The 18,712-nt window shown below is 41.4% G+C and overlaps 1 protein-coding gene across 3 annotated transcripts; it reads left to right on the forward strand.

Moving 5' to 3' along the window:
- The first annotated feature begins 1,254 nt into the window (after nucleotides 1–1,254).
- Nucleotides 1,255–17,073, forward strand: coro1cb (coronin, actin binding protein, 1Cb). Of its 3 annotated transcripts, none has more exons than XM_067484925.1 (11): nucleotides 1,255–3,824; nucleotides 11,175–11,374; nucleotides 12,324–12,446; nucleotides 13,076–13,205; nucleotides 13,418–13,599; nucleotides 13,741–13,860; nucleotides 14,308–14,412; nucleotides 14,493–14,638; nucleotides 15,172–15,229; nucleotides 15,495–15,737; nucleotides 16,124–17,073. In XM_067484925.1, exons 1-11 carry the CDS (start codon nucleotides 1,265–1,267, stop codon nucleotides 16,241–16,243), a joined length of 3,987 nt encoding a protein of 1,328 aa, XP_067341026.1. In that variant the 5' UTR covers nucleotides 1,255–1,264; the 3' UTR covers nucleotides 16,244–17,073. The 3 variants fall into 3 exon arrangements, with proteins under 3 accessions (XP_067341026.1, XP_067341027.1, XP_067341028.1); XM_067484926.1 differs by lacking the exon at nucleotides 1,255–3,824 and adding an exon at nucleotides 4,918–5,333; XM_067484927.1 differs by lacking the exon at nucleotides 1,255–3,824 and adding an exon at nucleotides 6,267–6,286.
- The last annotated feature ends 1,639 nt before the right edge of the window (nucleotides 17,074–18,712 follow it).

Here is an 18,712-nt window from a genome sequence, read left to right on the forward strand (position 1 = left end):
GCTATCATTATAACACATCCATTCCAAAATAACACTTTAAGATACACTAAAGCTGCAAACACATGCATCTGTGAAGTTGATTTCGGATCTTACCAGCACTATTATTAAACACGGTCAGCAGGTTAATGCATGTAGTCATGGGAGTAAAGAAATGAGAGAGAGAAGGTATGTGCCATCACACACCATGCTACTTGTGTGACTTAGCACAGACGATGAGACTGCATCATTACTTTAAGCATTTTTACTTATTGACGTTAGCTTTTATCATTACTTTAAGTAAAGCAATTACAGTATCTTTAATTCAGTTTATCCAATACCTAACGTACGACTTTGTGACTATCTTTTTATTTTCGCTGACTACTGTAACTGCTTGTTCCAACTTTCAACATAGAAAAAATTTAACTTGAGTGTACATTTGGCAAAACTACCTAATATCAATATTTTTGGACACCTCCCATAGAGATAGTTATTTATTTGCAACCTATACCTTCTGCCAGTTCTCCACATGCCACTTTTAAGCCTGTTCAGCTGTTTTCCCATTGTTATAATCTCTGTTCCACCATCCATCATTCTGGTTGTTAAACATCTCCAGTCAAACAATTGTGTTGAGAAGTCAAAGCATCACATTTTCCGGGTGACCTTTCTATAGGCCCTGTAACCAAAACATTCATAAACATTTATACAGATGGAAGAGAGCCATATACAGCACAAACACACCTCTCTTCAAACCATTTGACTGTGCACGATGTCTCACATTGTGCTAGTTTTGGTATTTTACTTACAAACAATACAAACTTAGGCATTAATGTAATTAATGTAATTAATTTAATTTTAAATGTAATTGTCACAAAATTTTCTACATTCATCCAAAAGGTTTAAGTTGATTTATACTCCATGTATTTGGCAGCATTTATTATGATTACGCTCTATCTTTTATTTGACCTTGGCACCTGGCAGCCGGCCTCTTATCTCACACGTCTTGTTTCCTTTTTGGCCTCCTGACTCACTGGCAGCAGCCAGACCAACTTTAATTATAGCCACCACAGCATTCCTTTCTGACAGAATAAGGAAAGATAGACAGAGAGGTCGTTGGAGGGCAAATGTGAGTGGTGTAGAAGAATATACAAAAATAGAGAAAGTGATGACGAGACAAGTCATCCTTATTACACTGCTGTGACTTGCTTGTGTAAAACCCATTACAGTGTCTTGACATTTGTTGTTGTTTTTTTTTTTCTTTTCCTAATGCTGAGACAGAACAACAACCATGGGCCAGAGGCTGGAAAGGCTGTCAGAAAAAGATGAAGAGTCAAATGATAATTCAGACGGGTCTGAGCAAACTGCAGACACACACCAGTGGGAGACAAGAGCAAAAGATCAGAGCAGAGATCAGAATACTTTGAGGAGCTTTGTGATCCCTTATAACATTGGTGAAATTAGTGGGAACAGTGGCCTGGCCAGTGGTCATGCAAAGAAGCACACATTCACTTCTGCATATACAGACCCCCAAACTGGACAGCCAATCCAGGCTCTAGGTCAGTGGGAGCACCCTCTCAACAGCACGGGAGAGTGGGTGGGTGGAGACATGGAGGTCTGGAGTGTCACTCGAACTGTCGAGAGGTCAGAATCTGTCCTGAGCAATAAGGAGACGAAACACACTTCCAAAAAAAAGCAAGGCTCCGAGAATAAGGCTGTGGTCTCTACTGGGACTACAGCTATGGAGGAGCACAGAAAGAAATCAGAATTTGGTTGTAGCAAGTTCAGCTCTGACACTCAAACTAGGAGTCGAACAAACCCATACGATTCCACTAATGAGGAGGACTTTGTTGTGCTTGAAAAGGATGAAACTTGGATCTCATCTGATGGAGGAAATAATATGGCTTCAGGCAACAGGAAAGAATCGGAGAATCCTGACTCATCTATTAGAAGCACAGCTGAAGAAGACACTTCTGCTCGCTTTGGTGACGATAACCTCCCACAACCTTCCTCAATTACCCCCCAAGAAAATGGTAATCCCAAGGAAAACAGAGCAAAATATGACACACTTTTGAAAGCACATGCAGAGAGTTCACCAGCTGCCTGTTTTGAGAGGGAAATGGGTCAAAGTTTGGCTGAAGTGACAGGCAGCAGGTGTCTGCTAAAAGGAGCGATTCATATTGGAGCTCCCCACACTGGGATAACTGGAAGAGGAAAAGAAGAGAAGGAGCAAAACACGAATGAGCACAGCAAGACGCAAATGTATTCTCATTTTAATAAGGAGCACCAGTCCACACAAAACAACAGTGGATCAGTGAAAAGATTAAGAGAGAGCTCTGGGAATTTGGAAAATGTACCCGACAAAGCAGTCCAGTTGATTATACAGGAGGAGCAGGGTGGGGAGACAGCTGTCAAGTCAAACTGGGAACCACATTTGACAACAGTAGATCTTTCTTTAAGAATACCACAAAATGAAAATGAGGAAAACATTAATAAAAGAAGATCCACTGCAGAAAAAGCACAGCAAGCTGATCAAGCCCATCAGAGCCGATTTGCTGGCGCTGTCTCTAAGAGGGCTAAAGCAGGAGTCGCAGGTAGTTCAAATACCAAGAGAGCGGAAGACCAAGCATCCTGCAGAGAAGTTGAATGCCACTCCCTAAAGGACAAGCCTCAGAGGTCTGAAATACCACATCTGCAAGAAAATCTGTCCTTTTCTTTAGAACATTGCAATTGTCTTCCTTTGCTACTGAACGAGGACTGTGATGGAAAAATACAGGTTGCAACTTCAAAAAGGGAAAGTGAGTTTGTTTGCTTATCTGCTGTCATCACGCCCCCACCTGTAACTCACCTGCTGCCTGTGAAAGACACATCCATGGCAACACAACATGACATGAGTATGGTTAGCTCACATATGGCACTAGATGCTGCTTCCTGTGCTTCTAAAGAGGGGTCTGTTCCAAAAGAAAAGGTCAGAGTAAAAGGTCCACCTCCACCTGTCCCCAAAAAACCTAAAAATCCATTCATAAAGCTCAAAACTGCACAATTAATGTCTACTGAAGTCCAAAAAAGAGGCAAAGATCATCTGCGGTCTGAAGAGAGGGTAAAGAGGAGACACACCTTTCATTTCAACAAAGATCCTACATACTGTGCTCCAACTAATCCAGAAATGTGCTTGCTGTGGGATGAAAGAGGCCCTTATACTGTCCCAACTAACATACGACGGCTGTCAATTGGCCTCGGCCCTTGGGAACATATGTCACTCAGAGACGTAGATGATCAGTATGGAGATATGATCGACTTTGACTACTGTGAGCGCATGTCAAAAATGTCTCCAGATGAAGAGCCTCAAAACCTGGATATGTTGCAAAGAATAGTGTTCCCGGAGGAACGATCAAGATATAAAATCTCACCACCTCCTGTTGGACAACAGGAGACAGAGCTTGTTCAAATACCTGAGGTCACACCAGAAAAACAATCCAAAAGAGCAAAACCTGCTTGTTCTGGAAAAAAAGAAATTTACCCTGAGCTTCCATCTGAAAGGTTAAGCACACAGGTCAACAATAACAAATGTGATAACCATGGTAACCGTGGAGACGTGACCAATTACAGTAGGGTAAGGGATGCAGGAAACGGCAGTGAGGTGGGTTCTTACAAGCCCGTGGCAGAAATTGTCAAGGAAACAAACCAAATGCAGAGACACCACAGCCAGATCAAACATGAAGGGGCCAAAACTCCTGTCCGAGTCACAGAACAGAACCCAAGCCTGAAGGTTTCGGAAATGAAGAACACCTTTGATGTCCCAAAGAAACCGAGAGAGAGAACGCCAGAAGTTCAACCAGCCTTAAAGAAAGGTACGGTAAGGTATTTAAAACATCAGTGCAATCTAAACTTTGAACCCTAAAACTCAGGAACATCAGGAGTCATGATTTTTCCGTCTGGTTACTGGAGTAATTCACCATAAATCTAAGCAGTGATTTCACACAATGCTTACTGCATAGACACAATTTGATGTAGTAGCATTTACATAAAAGCTGAGGACAAAAACTTTCCTGTTTTCAGTCAGTCGGGCCAACAAATTAATCCCTGCACCAAGACTCGCCACTTCTTAATCTCAGCTCTGGTTTGTGTGCAGTTTACCTATATTTCTTAGCAGGGCAGTCACCTCAGCTTTCTCCAACGACACAAACACACAGCTCAGAGTGACTCTAATTTACCTATCAGAGTAAATGTGATTATTACTGTTTATCTACTTCAGTCATCCCCTTCCCTACCTTCAGCCACCTTATACTGCAACTGGCTCCAAACAGGTTTCCTTAATAGAAACAACCAACTCCAACCAACCAACCAATAAATATGTCTTATATCTCCCATTCTTTTATTCAGAAAGTCAGCAAACTAACGTAAGTTACTAACTCCACTTAGCTTTCACAGCATTTTTAACCACCTCTGTCTTCTCAGTCATCACAGAGATAAATCTCATAACATATCCTGAGCTCACTTGCTGTTGATAATGACATTTATTTGAGACACATTTCAGATGAGTTTTTGTAGTTTGTTAGAAGATAATCAGATAGCATGTCCGTAAGATGCATAAATATTAGGGACTCAATGAATAAGTTAAACTGTAAAATAAATTCCAGGTACTGTTTTGTTCACATTTAATCAAATATGGTTCTAAAATATGTTTATTAATAACGTAATTACTAATTATTATTACGTCAAACAGAGGGAATGGTTGAAAGCCGATTGCCCTGAATACATGTGGCTCACTCCAAACTATGGGGGTGTTCTTCGTTGGGTTTAAACAGGACATGCTGGGATGGGATGGGACAGAGAGAGAGGAGGGAAGCGCCCTATAACAAAAGATGCTTTTGGATATAAAACCCACATGTTTCCATAAGTGAAGAACGTGTTTTGAATTAGTATGTCTAGGCTACTTCAGAACACACGAGGATGACTTACGGAGAAGCCTGGTTTTCTTACAGCCGCATCCCATCCCAACTCCCAGCTTTGGAAATTAAATCTGACTTTTCGTTTGCGCATGTGCTGTTGCCGGTCGTCAGCGTATCCTCCTGAATTCAATAACGATGAGAATAGGCGGTTGCTAGTCTTCCACAGGTGAGGAGCGGACAGGGGATGCTCTGTTTGTCCAGTGGCATCCTTATATACCACGAGATTTAAAACATCAGTTCGGGGTTTCCTGTTTGAAGTAAAGAGGGGAATAGTGCAAAGCAGCTGGGTGTTTGGAGACAAGGGACCAGAGCAACGTCCTGCAGGATAAGGGCGCGCCTAAACTACCAGATTCATGCATTGTGATTGATTACCCCCGTGGTTACGAAAATCTTACACAGATTTAAGAGGTAAGAAAGCATGAAAAGTCTCTTTGCATTGTGCATTTTGCGTGTGGTTTGATGCTCGGGGCTGTGTCGGCACAATTTAGCTCGTTGGATGGGTTTGATAATTAGAGCAACCAAGAACCTTGGGTGGAAATATCTGCACTTGCGTCAGCTGGCGGCGGTCCACCGCAGCTAACAGTTAGCGGTTAGGCTAGGTCGCTAAGCTAACTTTAGCTTAACTGAGCCGCGCTGCTCATCAGCAGCCTGGATGCAAACACCCCGGCTGGGTAAAAGGGACTATGAAACATTTTACTCTCAGTGAACAGACTTGTATGCATACGTGCCACGACGGCATATGTGATAATTAAAAGAGAATCGTAAAATAACGTTAGCAATCGTCTCCGTTTGTCTTCTCCCTGTATGCGGTGTAGCGTTAGCTGGCTAACATTTGTGTGTTAGCGGCTGATGAGAGTGGATCAGCCCCGGCACAGCTGCTGGGCTGCCGCCGGGCAGTGCGGCGGAACACGGTGTACAACTGTCGTCGCCCCAATGTGTAACGTTAACTGTAATAATAACAATTTTACCATTGTGATTTGTAAAATAATAATAATAATAAAAAAAAGCAATAACGGCACACACTGCGTAACTTTCAAGTGATGGCCACATCTGGAGCGTGTTCTCCTAAATATGAATCTGCATACTCCACCCCCTTGTTTGACTAACGGTAACCATAACGGTACATTAACAAGTTAGCTCTAACGAAAGCTTTCCCCCAGTAATTTTCGACTTTATTTAAAATTACTGACAAGAGAGTTGATAATACAACGACTGAGTGTCGTCACACTTTTACTATTTTATTTTGTAGCTACTTATTTTAATAGGAAGGAGTGGACGCACCGAGATTTGTGGTAGCGTCAGCTAACGTTAGCCAGCAACCTTTGTTTAACGGTAGAACCGTTCAGCTGTTTCCACATGCAGTAAGTGAATACGAGCACACTAACTATAATGGAAAATAAAAATGTAACATGTTGGTAACATTACTATGATAAGCTTAGGCTGAGCTAAAGTGATAGCGAATGGGGGTTGGTGGCATTGTGCAATCCATTGTTCAGACAGGGACTGACCCCTGCAGGGCTCCTGACTACATTTTATTAATTAATAGGAGAGCCATCATAGTGTTATTAAGCCTATTCTCCCGGGCCATAATATATGCATGTTAATCAGCAACCCCGAAGACCTAACACTGAGTGCACTTGTATGAGTCCGGCCACCATCATGATGCTCACTAATGTCCTGAGTGTGTTGGGTGGTGAGATGGTGTAGCACAGAGAGCAGCACACTGGATTGCATTGCTGCAGCAGATAAAGCGACTCTATGTGTTGGATACTTGGAGAGACTGTAGTTGCTTCTGACCGGAAGCAGGAATACTGGCTGAGGCAACACATTGTTTTATTTCCTATGTAGCATAATGAACCAATCACGGTGCGTGGGGCCAATTGATGCAGCATAGTCCACACCCACTGGTGAGTGGGCCAAAAAAGTTGCTACGTTATCGCTCTTGTGGTGCGCTCAATTATGTCTGCAGTCGCACCATAAGAGTGGGGATCTTGGCACTTCTTCCCTCTTTTTCCTTCAGCCTTGTGTCTACAAAATCGCAATTCTTTGCTAAAGAGAAGAAATGTCCTTTCATCACAACGGCAAGAACAGCGGCAGTAATACCCTGGTGGCGGTGGCAGCAAAGTGAAAGAAGGCGGCATAAGGATCTGCGTTACCTGTCTCGTCGGCTACATCAAGCCCGATGACCTTCACCTCTGCTGCCTCAGCTGCTTGGGGTTGAAGCAGCCTAGCCACCCTGTACCCCGTGGCTCGGAATCATTCACGTCACTGCCCGACATGGTCCAGCTACTCCAAGAACTGCCAGACATCAGTGGCAGATGAAAATTTACATTTAGTAATTTAGCAGATGCTTTTATCCACAGCAACTTACAAGTGAGGTACAAGGCAAGCAAAAATCTAAGTCAAGGATAAAACATCAAAGCAAAGTCCTATCAGAAAATTGTTCACAATTCACGAGATGCAAGTGCGAGAAAGAGCAGAAAGAAAGTTTTTTTTTTTTAAATTAAATAGATTTAAGTGCATAGGAAAATGTGGAAGAGTTCTGTTTTCAGCAGTTTTTTGAATATTGGGAGAGAGTCTGCTGAGCGTGCAGAGTTTGGTAGCTCGTTCCACCATCATGGGATCATTGTTCGCTGTCACACCCGCTGTCAGAACGTTACGGTCAGTGGAGGCAGCTGTGTGTTGGAAAGATGGATGGACAGAATAATATGGAGGGGTTATTCTCTCCAGTTTGCTACACTGCCGCCAACCTTCATGGGGGTCCTGGAAACTCTGCTTTAATCCCCAGCCCAGATGACAGCACTTTCAACAGAGCTGTTCGAGCTCCATGTCAAAGGAGCCATAAGCTTGGTCCCACCAGAAAAGGAGAGCCAAGGCTTTTACTCCTGCTACTTCCTGGTCCCCAAGAAGTCTGAAGTCTTAGACCAATTTTGGATTTCTCACTATTAAATCAGTTCATGGTTGTCCGCCACTTCCCATATATTAAGGACAACCACGCTCCTCCAGAGTTTGTGCCCGGGAGACTGGCCATCTCCTGTGGATCTAAAAGATGCCCATTTTCACATTCCGATCAACATGCTACACAGGAAGTTTCTGCATTCAGCTATTCTCTCACCCCACACACTTTCTTCAAATGCCTAGAAACAGCACTGGCTCTGGTGCGCGCCACCGGAATGAGAGTGCTGTTCTACTTGTCCTCGCTCCGTTCCAGTAGCAAGCTCTCCTGCAGATGGTAGATCTGGTGGCTCATTTATCATGTCTGGGATTCACAGGATTCTGCTCCCGCCCCAGTCGATTATCTTCCTGGGTGTAGAGCTGGATGTGCCGATCACCTGGGTGGACCTCTCCTAGGAGAGGAGAGAGACACTGCTCGCCCTGCTCCACTGGTTGACTCCTTGCCACACTGCCACAGCTGACTCGGTCATGCGGCTGCTGGGCATGTTGGCTGCGTCTTATACAGTGGTCTCTTCTCGGCCTCCTACATATGAGACAGCTACAGTCCTGATTTTCTCGCCTGCCTGTGCGCCATTGGAGAAGACTGCTCATGATTCCCCCCATCAGTGGATCTGGCTTACTGGAGGAAACCCCGCATCATGTTAGACAGTGTTCCCCTCAGCTTCTCCTCATCAAATATCTGTTTTCACAGACGTTTTGCTGTTGGGGCAGGACATGCCTCTCTCAGTCAGTGGGAGCTCCCTAGCTGAAAGGCACGTCTCATAAAGATGCTGGAGCTGCTTTCTGTTTGGAAAGTTCTTTGGCACGGTGCTCTCAGATGGCCACATACTTGTTCATGCAGACAAATATGACGATGGCTTCCTACCTCAACTATCAAGGGGGCGTGAAATCATCACAAAATCATTAAGTGTCCGCCTGCACCCCTGAGTCCTTGGTTGCTGGATCGAGTAAGAGTGTCTCCCTGTCATCCTTGTGCCCCAAGGCAAGGGGGCACCATGGTTTCTGGTTCTCTGCCAGTTGCTGACAGGCCAGCCTTGCTAGCCCCCATTGCATGCGACTATGAGGTCTCAGGCCAATGGGATGATCCACAGCCCCCCTTTCTTTAGTCCCTCGTGGACAGGGAAGACATACACTGCCACGACCTGCTTATGCCATGAGTGATTCGCAGATAGGTGTGTTTTTAGTCATCCCCTGCTGAAATGTTTCTTAAGGGGTGTGAGGCAACAGCATCCTCTTACACGTCCCCTGGCCCCTGCCTGGGATCTTTCTCTGGTCACCCATGCTTTGGTGACACCCTAGTTTCAGCTGCTGGATTAGGCCCCCCTCAGGCTTCTGTCATGGAAGCGCTTCTCTTGGCCCTCACCTTCATGTAGAAGACCTCAGTCTGGCTGTTCTCCATTCCAAACACCTTTTTTGTGCACTACAGGGGGACTCTGGGAATTCCTCTTTTCCGCTCAGTCTGACCCACTGGCTGTGTGAAGCCATTTCTCAGACATATGAATACTCTCTGGCACACTCTACAAGAGGAATGGCTTCCTCTGTGGTGCTGCTGAGGGGTGTCGGTGGAGGACATCTTCCTGGCGGCATCATGGTCCTCTGCTTGCTCTTTCATCCGGTTTTATATTCAAGAAGTTTAACACCCCTAACTTTACAGTTTAGTGCTTTCCAACCCCAGTGCGCAGAGTGCACACATAGTTAGTTGTCTTGTCTCTCTATCCTGGGCCCAGGCCCCCTTTGTAATTTTTTATGTTTTTTTTTAATGAATTCACAACTGTAACAACTTTTCATGGTTCGGGTCATTCCAGCTGTGAAACAGGGTTCTGTTTTTTCTGCTTCAACCTGCTGTATGGCACTAGTGGTGCACAAACTACATTCTACTGTGGCATGTGATTCATTATGCTACAGCCAGAGGGCAAGCAAAATACAAAATAGGATTACGTATGTAACCCTAGCCTCTATGAATATGTTGCATACCCCTGTGGCTTTTCGGGCTCCACTAGTAGCTTATGCTGGCTGCTGGAAAAAGGTCAGTTTGAGGGAAGAGGTGCTACAGTCACCACTCTTTTATGGTGCAACTGTGGAGGTAAATCAGTGCGCCATGAGCGATAAAGTAGCTGAGTAAGATTTTTGGAAATCTCCAGATTTTTAAATTAAATCCAAAAGGTCGTGATTTGGCTCTCCATTTTCAAATCAATGACTGAATAAGAAGAAGCAGGTGGTATAGTGTGATGGCAGAGCTGTGAGTTGCTGAAAAAACCCTGCAGTCTGTATAATAACTCAGTGTGTTGCTTCAGAGTGGCAGCTTAATTACTGCACTGAGATGCTACAGTATATTTTCCAGGTAATTACACAACAATGCATGTCACCAAAATAATAATAGCTCTCAGACACCAAAGACATTTTTAAATTAAAATCGACAAAAGTAGGTTCTTCAGCTTCTCCGAGAACATTTGTCAACACTGGAAGCAGGAATGAGAATTAAAGAAACAGGGTGAAGTGAACTTGCTTGAAGGAGCACTGAGCCACAATCTGATTATTAAATGTGGATCAACAATTTAGAGCATTTCCAGAATCTCAGGGCAGCAGCAGGCCATCTGTGGTGTGACCACAGTGCAGAAATATTTCATCACTGACGACCGCTCTGGAAAAAAGATCTTTCTTGCACCCCAGTCTATACTTTGTAAAATGTTCTGAGTTTTCCCTAATCTCATGAAATACCTCAGAAAAAAATCACATAACATTTCACCTATATTCCTGACGCTGACACTGTTGGGACCTAAAATTTGTGATCTTGGGTAAAGAGAGCACAGAAAAGCAACACACGGGCAAGTAAAGCACAGTTCACTAAAGTGGAGACTACCGGAGTTGACGAATTTATAGAACTTCTTTCTCTTAATCTCACGGACATCTTGAAATAAAGAAATAAGTTAAAGAGGTAAACATGGCCAGAGAAAAAACAGTTTACTGCTTGCCAGCAGGAAGAGCTGATTGTTCGCCTGTGCATGCAGAGGAACAAACTCAAGCACAGCTAATAAACAAAATCAGATCAGACAGACTGTGGTGGCAGTGAGCCAAACTTACCCTTCACGCATTTATTTGGCATGTTCAGTAATGACAGAAGGATGCTCATTTTCAGGTTTTATACTGTCAGTTTTTGTGGGGGAAATGGCCACGTTGAGCAGGGCTTATACATTATATAGCCTATTAAAATGTCTTTAACAATAACATTTGTAGGCAAACACCAAGGGTTATTTATTGCACTCTGACTTACCGCACTCCTATTTGTCTCCGCAGACATGTTGCGGCGAGTCGTGCGACAGAGCAAGTTCCGTCATGTGTTTGGTCAGGCCGTGAGGAATGATCAATGCTACGACGACATCCGTGTCTCCAGGGTCACATGGGACAGCTCCTTCTGTGCCGTCAACCCCAAGTTTGTTGCCATCATCATAGATGCCAGTGGCGGAGGGGCCTTTCTTGTACTTCCTCTACAAAAGGTGAGATGTGTTCTTCTAATTGGTGCAGCATTTTGGTGCAGACTGTATCAACCCACTATGATGTGGATTTTTATGAAATTTTAAACACATATTTCTGTTCTACAGATGAAGAATCCTAATAACTTTGCTCCCCAGAATTTTCCTCAGCACGATCACAAAGTTAACATTTTTGACAATTTGTTTGTGACAATGTTTTAATTGTGATAGTTAAAGTTTTGATTTGATTTGTCAAGTACTTTGCTTTCTGACTAAATTAATGTTAGCATTTAGCTCACACAGAGCTGCTATTGACATTTTGTTATGTGAACTTATATACCTAGGCTGTGAAGCATGTCTAAAAATACATATTAAAATGTGGTGGATCAATTCTATAGGCCTGCTCTTAAGTGCTCTGCTGTTCTCTCATAATCAATGTTTTAATTTTCCTGATAGTAAATGCATGCACCCTAAAAGTGCGTCCTATTACTCTTCCCTGATTGAACACATGATATTCACAGGGGATCGGTGCACTGTTTTCAGCCACTGGACTAATTCATTTGTATTCACTGGAATGTAGGATGTTCTACCTCTGGAAAAGTATGAAGCCAATACCATAAAAATGTAACATTAAAATTATTCTCATAAAATGACTAGGATAAAACTACTTTATGACACTAACCTCTAAATCTGCTGTTTACTAAACTGGCCTTTTCTCTTACCACAGTTAATTCGATCTTTGTTGACGTGCTTTTTCTGTGATCGTGTCTGATGATCATGTTGTTCGAGTGAAGAATTGTTTTTCATACAGGATTGCATGTATTATCAACTGTATAGAACACAGGATAGTTATGTCATCCCTATTGGTTATTTTCATATCTGTCCTGAGGACACCAGCCTACAGAAGTACATTGCTCCACCTCAGGTCATGCTTTTCAACCCATTTGTTACAAACTCGTCCTTTGTCTTGCAGACGGGCCGTATAGACAAAGTCTACCCCACAGTTTGTGGTCACACAGGTCCAGTGTTAGATATCGATTGGTGTCCTCATAATGACCTGGTCATTGCAAGTGGCTCAGAAGACTGCACAGTCATGGTAATGATCTTTATTTTTTATTTTTATTTTTTCATTCTTGGATTTTTCATTTTTATTTATCTATTTTTAATCATGTATTGATTATCAAAACTTGGACAATTGAAATAAGAAAATTAAAATATCATTCCTACAGGTTTGTTAGGTGTTATAAACAAAATACTGAACACTAAATACATTTTTTATTACTTTTTATTTATGCTTGTTATTTTTCTGTAGCATGATCCTGAGTCATTTATACCTTTTTTTTTTTCTTCTCTTTTGCAAAAATGTATAAAATTGTTGGCAAATTTTAAACAAGACTGAGGATTATTAAAATAACAGTAAAACATTTAATGATTTAATTATGAATGAATAATTTATGAACTTAGTAGGTGAATGTTTTTGTCAGAGCTGATATTGTGTTGTTATGTATTTTTAAGCTTTCTTGTCAGTAAAACACTGTCACACTTGAGCCATCTAGCAAAATGTATTCTGTTTTTGTTTTGTTATACAGAAAATGAATGTAATTAACATTAACTCACTTTAGTCTTCTGTACTTTACCCTTCAGTAGTACTAAAAAATATTGCAATGGACCAATTTATTTTGTATGTACCTTGGATACGTAACTTTTTTAATTGTTATTTTTCAGGTTTGGCAGATCCCTGAAAATGGACTGGAAACTGCCCTTTCAGAACCTGTGGTTGTATTAGAGGGCCACTCTAAAAGGGTCGGTATTGTGTCTTGGCATCCAACTGCTCGCAATGTTCTCCTCAGTGCAGGTAATCTTTGGCTAAATCCGCTGTTTGCCTTCAAACTAATATAATATCATTTGTTTAAAGACCATTTGTCCACAATGCACAGCTGAGCTCCAAATCCAAACCCTTATCTTAGGGATCGACTTCTGTTTCATTGTTTTGTTTCTGTTTTGTTCAACATGAAGCTCTGAAAATAGACTCATGTGTAGTCAGGCTTTGCTGTGTGTCCATTTTAGGATGTGACAACCAGATCATCATTTGGAATGTGGGCACGGGAGAGGCCATTATCAACCTGGAGGATATGCACCCTGATGTTATCTTTAGTGTCAGCTGGAGCCGCAATGGCAGCCTACTCTGCACTGCCTGCAAGGACAAGAAGGTTCGCGTCATAGACCCCCGTAAGAAAAAGATTGTTGCGGTAAGTGTAAACGCCATGGGGATTTGGAGAGAAGATGCTTGACATGTGGAATAATGTTTCCCAGAATGACCCAGTAAGCTTTTGACACAAAGCCTCTAAACATGGCTGCCCGGTCTAACAGGTATTTTTATCTGTTTCTAGGAGAAGGACAAAGCCCATGAGGGAGCTCGACCAATGAGAGCAATCTTTTTAGCAGACGGAAACATTTTCACCACTGGATTCAGCCGCATGAGCGAGCGTCAGCTAGCCCTGTGGAAAAGTGTGCGTCACTGTCGTATATCTTTCTCAGCCTCTCGCACTCTGACACTGGGAGACTTTAAATGATTTTTTTATAGAAACACCTATAATACTGTTTATGTCAAAATATTGTCCTCATCAGTTGTTACTGTGTGTTTGTAACATCTCAGCTCCAGCAGGGGGCAGCAAATACAAAGAGAAAAGATTAAGAGCTGTGAATCATATGCTCACTGGATAAGGGTTGTCTCTACCACTTTTCCTCTAGCTAATCCCAGGATAATTGTCGTTGTCCTTTTGGCTTATCCCGTGAGTTCAGGGTCGCCACAGCGGATCATTGTCCGCATGTTAATTTGGCAAAGTTTTTACGCCGGATGCCCTTCCTGACCCAACCCTCCCCAATTCCCAGCTGAAATATTCTAGTATAATAAAGTATAATTTATAATTAGATTTTATATCATTCTGTGTTACCAGGATAACATGGACGAGCCAATATGTGTTCAAGAGATGGATACCAGTAATGGAGTGCTGCTGCCCTTCTATGACCCTGACACCAATATAGTTTATCTGTGTGGAAAGGTGAGAAAAAAATTTTTTTTCAAAAAATTCTAATAATTAGATTAACTAACTAACCTTTTGCTGCACCTCTGTGTTCTCAGGGTGACAGCAGCATTCGTTACTTTGAAATCACAGATGAGGCACCATTTGTTCACTACCTCAACACCTTTTCTACTAAGGAGCCCCAGAGGGGCATGGGATATATGCCCAAAAGAGGCCTGGACGTCAACAAATGTGAAATAGCAAGGTACCAACCATTACTGTGAGATTCTTTGTACATTATCCATGGAGCTGATACCAGAATTTACTAATTAAAATTTTTTTTTTAACTGATTTATTAATAATAACCTAAAGTCTAGATTTCATGCATTTACTCAGACAAACATGCTGCATGGGGACATTTAGGGCTCCAACTAATGATTATTCTCTTTATGAATTCACTGACAATTTATTTTCTTAATCATTTAATCTATAAAAGTAATAGTGAACAGTAATTTCCATCCCAGACCCACTCAAGATATTTACGTGTCTTGTTTTGTCTGGCCAAAAGATATACAGTTTAGTATTAGATATGTTTTATATCATCAGCATATATTCATATTTTAGAAGCTTGACATAGAGAGTTTGGGCATTTTTATTTTATGAAAATGAAAATCTAGACATCACTACTATAGTTACTGTAAACTTCTTCCTTTTATTATAAGAGAAGAAGATATTGTACTACTTTATGATCACAGTACGTTGAAGTAAATGCAATTAATGTTATTCTTGTTTCTGCAGGTTTTACAAATTACATGAGAGAAAGTGTGAACCAATCATCATGACAGTCCCACGCAAGGTATGTCATTTTAAAAGATAAAAGGTGCGTTTGTTGGGCTTTGATACGTTCTCATTCACTCATTCACGCACGCCCTCACCGATGATGCTGCCATACAAGGTACTCACTTGATCCACTGCGAGCAACTTGTGTCAACAAAGCAACAAAGTGTCTTGCCTGAGGACAGTTTGACATGTAGGAGATACTGGAAGTCGAACCCGTTTTACACTGTCTTATGTTCCTTGAGACATTTCCTATGTCCTTTCTGCTCTCTCCACCTACCCAGTCGGATCTGTTCCAGGATGACCTTTACCCTGACACCGCCGGCCCCGACCCCTCTCTGGAGGCAGAGGAGTGGTTTGCAGGGAAGAATGGAAGCCCCATCCTAATCTCACTGAAAGATGGCTACGTGTCCACAAAGAATCGGGATCTGAAAGTGGTCAAGACAAACGTCCTGGAGACCAAACCATCCACAAAAGCGGAAAACATCTCGACTGTCCAGAAGCACGTTTCTTCACAGCCCTCAGTGGTGAGTTTAAATGATGACAAATACCTGCAAAGTGTTGTCTGCTTTTCAACAAAATTATTTTTCTTTTACTTTATTTTCTTTTGTGTTTAATTACTTTGATTATTAAAATAAAAATTTTCTCTTAGAAAACTGTACTGTAACCTTTTAGAGTTGCACTCATAATGCACAAAGCATTTTGCTGACTCCCTTATTCACAGTAATTATTATGGTTGGAGCAACTCACAGAAGTTATGGGTCAGCACATACTTTGGCATTTAGGGTGGAAAAACAATGGAAAATGTTAATAGTTACAGGGCTTCATTGCTGTAAAAATCCTAGCCTGTTGCATGTCAAATATAAAGGGGAAAGAGCTTTGTGGAGCTAATTTTTATTGTGTCTCTGAGCAGAAAATGGAAGATAAACTGGAAGAGGTACTGCGAGAGTTCAAGTCACTCAGGGACCGTGTTATCCTTCAAGACCGCCGTATTGCCAGACTGGAAGAGCAGGTTGCCAAGGTTGCCATGTAAGATGCGTCCCCTTTCCAGGACAATTCGTTGTTTTAGAAAAGATAAATTGGACGGAGTCAGCCACGGCCAAACTCAAGATTCGGCTTCATTCAGCTTGGCATCGCCCTTGCAAAGAGACCAGGCCTACATTCCGAGATAGCCTCTTTATTTTTTCTCATCAAACTAATTTCACACTCTGCCCTGATAAACACATACACACACACAAACACATGCAAACACAAAAGGAAAAACTCTTGCATTTCATGTACACATTTGAAAAAAAGACATTTTTGTTGAACGAACAGTCTTAACTTTTATTGTTTTCAAATTGTGGTAAAACATTCTTATGTGAAGTTTGTACTTACTACTCAAAAATTGTATGTAGCATCAGTATTTCCATTGTTCTTTTTTGTGGCGCCAAATCTGAATTGTGTGCGGTTTCATGCACTGCTTTTACATGTATTTCCTCTCCTGTTGTACATTCCAGTCTTTGATAGAATGAGTTAGTTAAACAGGATTTTTTTTTTTTAAACAATAGCTGAACTTTTTGCCTCCCACTGGTTTGCTTATTAATAACCATCAAATTAATGAATGTGGAAGAGCTCCTGCTAAAACATATTTTCTGTTCTTCTGGAATTGAAAATTAAGATTGGGTTTAAATGGGGAGGGAGGAGGGCATCTTGCTGGTGTAAATGTTGTGCAAAAGTAGTGGTGCCTCTTGTCACTGTTAAGGGTGTAAAGTCGCCCTCTCCAGTGCATATTTGGTGTTGGGAAGAGACCACTCACACAGCTTGTGTTTCACTGAATCCCTAACAAAAAGTTCTGTGCACATAATAAAGATTTTACCTCTATTTTCACCTTTTTTTTCTTATATTTTCTGGCTGTTACACCTACACCTGCCTCTATCCCTGTGTGTCAGTGAGCTTACTCAATTTCTCTTCTGCATCACAGGTTTGAAGGCTCAGCTAGTTACACAGTGAAGAAAAAGTAGAACTTTTCTGGCTGGTAAAGTTTACTGCTTCTATAGATTGTAATTCTTCCTCCACTACTTCTACTTGGACAGTATGATGCATGATTGTTCTGGATGGATTAAGAAGAAGTTGGTGCTGGTTTTAACTATTGATTAATGTATTTATTTCTTTTTTCCACACCCTTAAAAAAAATCAAAGCCAGTGAAAAACTAATTTTCCAAATCATTAGTTGAAGGTTTCAAACAGTATGACTACATTTCCACTCAATGAGATTCAACTTTTTGCAGACAACAATTTCATCAGGCTACATTTACTAAATGTTTCAGGTCTAAGCAAACACCACACGAAATCTAACAACTTCAATCTTTCCTGGTAGTGGTGCTAAAGCAGCAGTCACAAGATCATTAAAAATTATCCTTTGTTGTAGGAAAGTGGTATGTATAATGTTTATTTTACAACAAAGAGAATTTCTTCATATTTATGATGTTAGAAATGATTGTGAATATATTTTTGTTTTGTTTTTAACACATGAACCAGTCTTGTTTAGTGCATAAGTTATGGCTTGGGCTAATGGTTTCTTAGTGAGGATTCAAGAACTGTCAAAGTTAAAGTCCCTGAGTCCAAAAATAGAAGAATTTTACGCTGTGCATTTAAATTCCCTTGCCCTCCAGTTCCCTAAATTCCCCCCCCCAAATAATTGAAGGGAATTATCTTTTTGACCTTTATTAGTGGCTGTGGCTACTAAAACAATCATTGTATAAATACAAAGTGAGTACAATAACACCTGTGTCAAAGTCACTTCTCAATAGGTTTTAGCTTTGTTTCTTCAACAGATTGCATGGATCAGAACACTGAAAATATATTTTATCTTTGTCTATTTCTTTCAGACATTAACAGTTTAGTTTATGAGTCATAGGAAACAGGAAGTGACATTTACACACAAGAAGAACACGTCTACTTCCTCACTACCCATGTGAGGTGGTTGGACCTTTCTAACTGTTCTCACATATCACTCTGTACAAACAGGACAACAAATCAGAAATTACTCCATCCTCTCTTATCACCCTTGATACAGTGCTCTCATTTAGCTGATCCTCTTTTACTGTGGTTAACTATCGGAACCAAATGATTTCACTAACATGACATTCTGCATTTCAATCTATAGGCCAGGAGTTGACATGTTAGAATCAGTTTACAGAAATGACTTCTCCCTAATACCTTAAAGGCACAGGATTCTAAAGATGAGAACACACAGAAAGGAAATCCTCCATATAGTAAGACCTCTCAGCTAGGTAAGACAAGTGATCTTCTAATAAACACATAAAATGTATGAATTAGGCAGAAAAACATATTTGTCCTATCTTGCACTTGCATCTCATGAAAGAGAAACTTTTCTTCTCATACCACTTTGCTTAAATATCTTCCTTGACTTAGATTTTTTTGCTTGCTTTGTACCTCAGTCCCTTAGAAGCATCTGCCAGATTACTAAATGTAATGTAGAACTTCATAATAAAGGCTT

The sequence above is a fragment of the Channa argus genome, chromosome 18, assembly GCF_033026475.1.
Source record: "Channa argus isolate prfri chromosome 18, Channa argus male v1.0, whole genome shotgun sequence".
Classification (NCBI taxonomy): Eukaryota; Metazoa; Chordata; class Actinopteri; order Anabantiformes; family Channidae; genus Channa; species Channa argus.

Coding starts and splice junctions, on each gene's coding strand:
- coro1cb (XM_067484925.1), top strand. CDS start 1,265: ATGGGCCAGAGGCTGGAAAGGCTGTCAGAAAAAGATGAAGAGTCAAAT. Junction 13,600..13,740: donor GTAAGAAAAAGATTGTTGCG/GTAAGTGTAAAC, acceptor ATCTGTTTCTAG/GAGAAGGACAAAGCCCATGA. Junction 15,230..15,494: donor TCATGACAGTCCCACGCAAG/GTATGTCATTTT, acceptor CCACCTACCCAG/TCGGATCTGTTCCAGGATGA.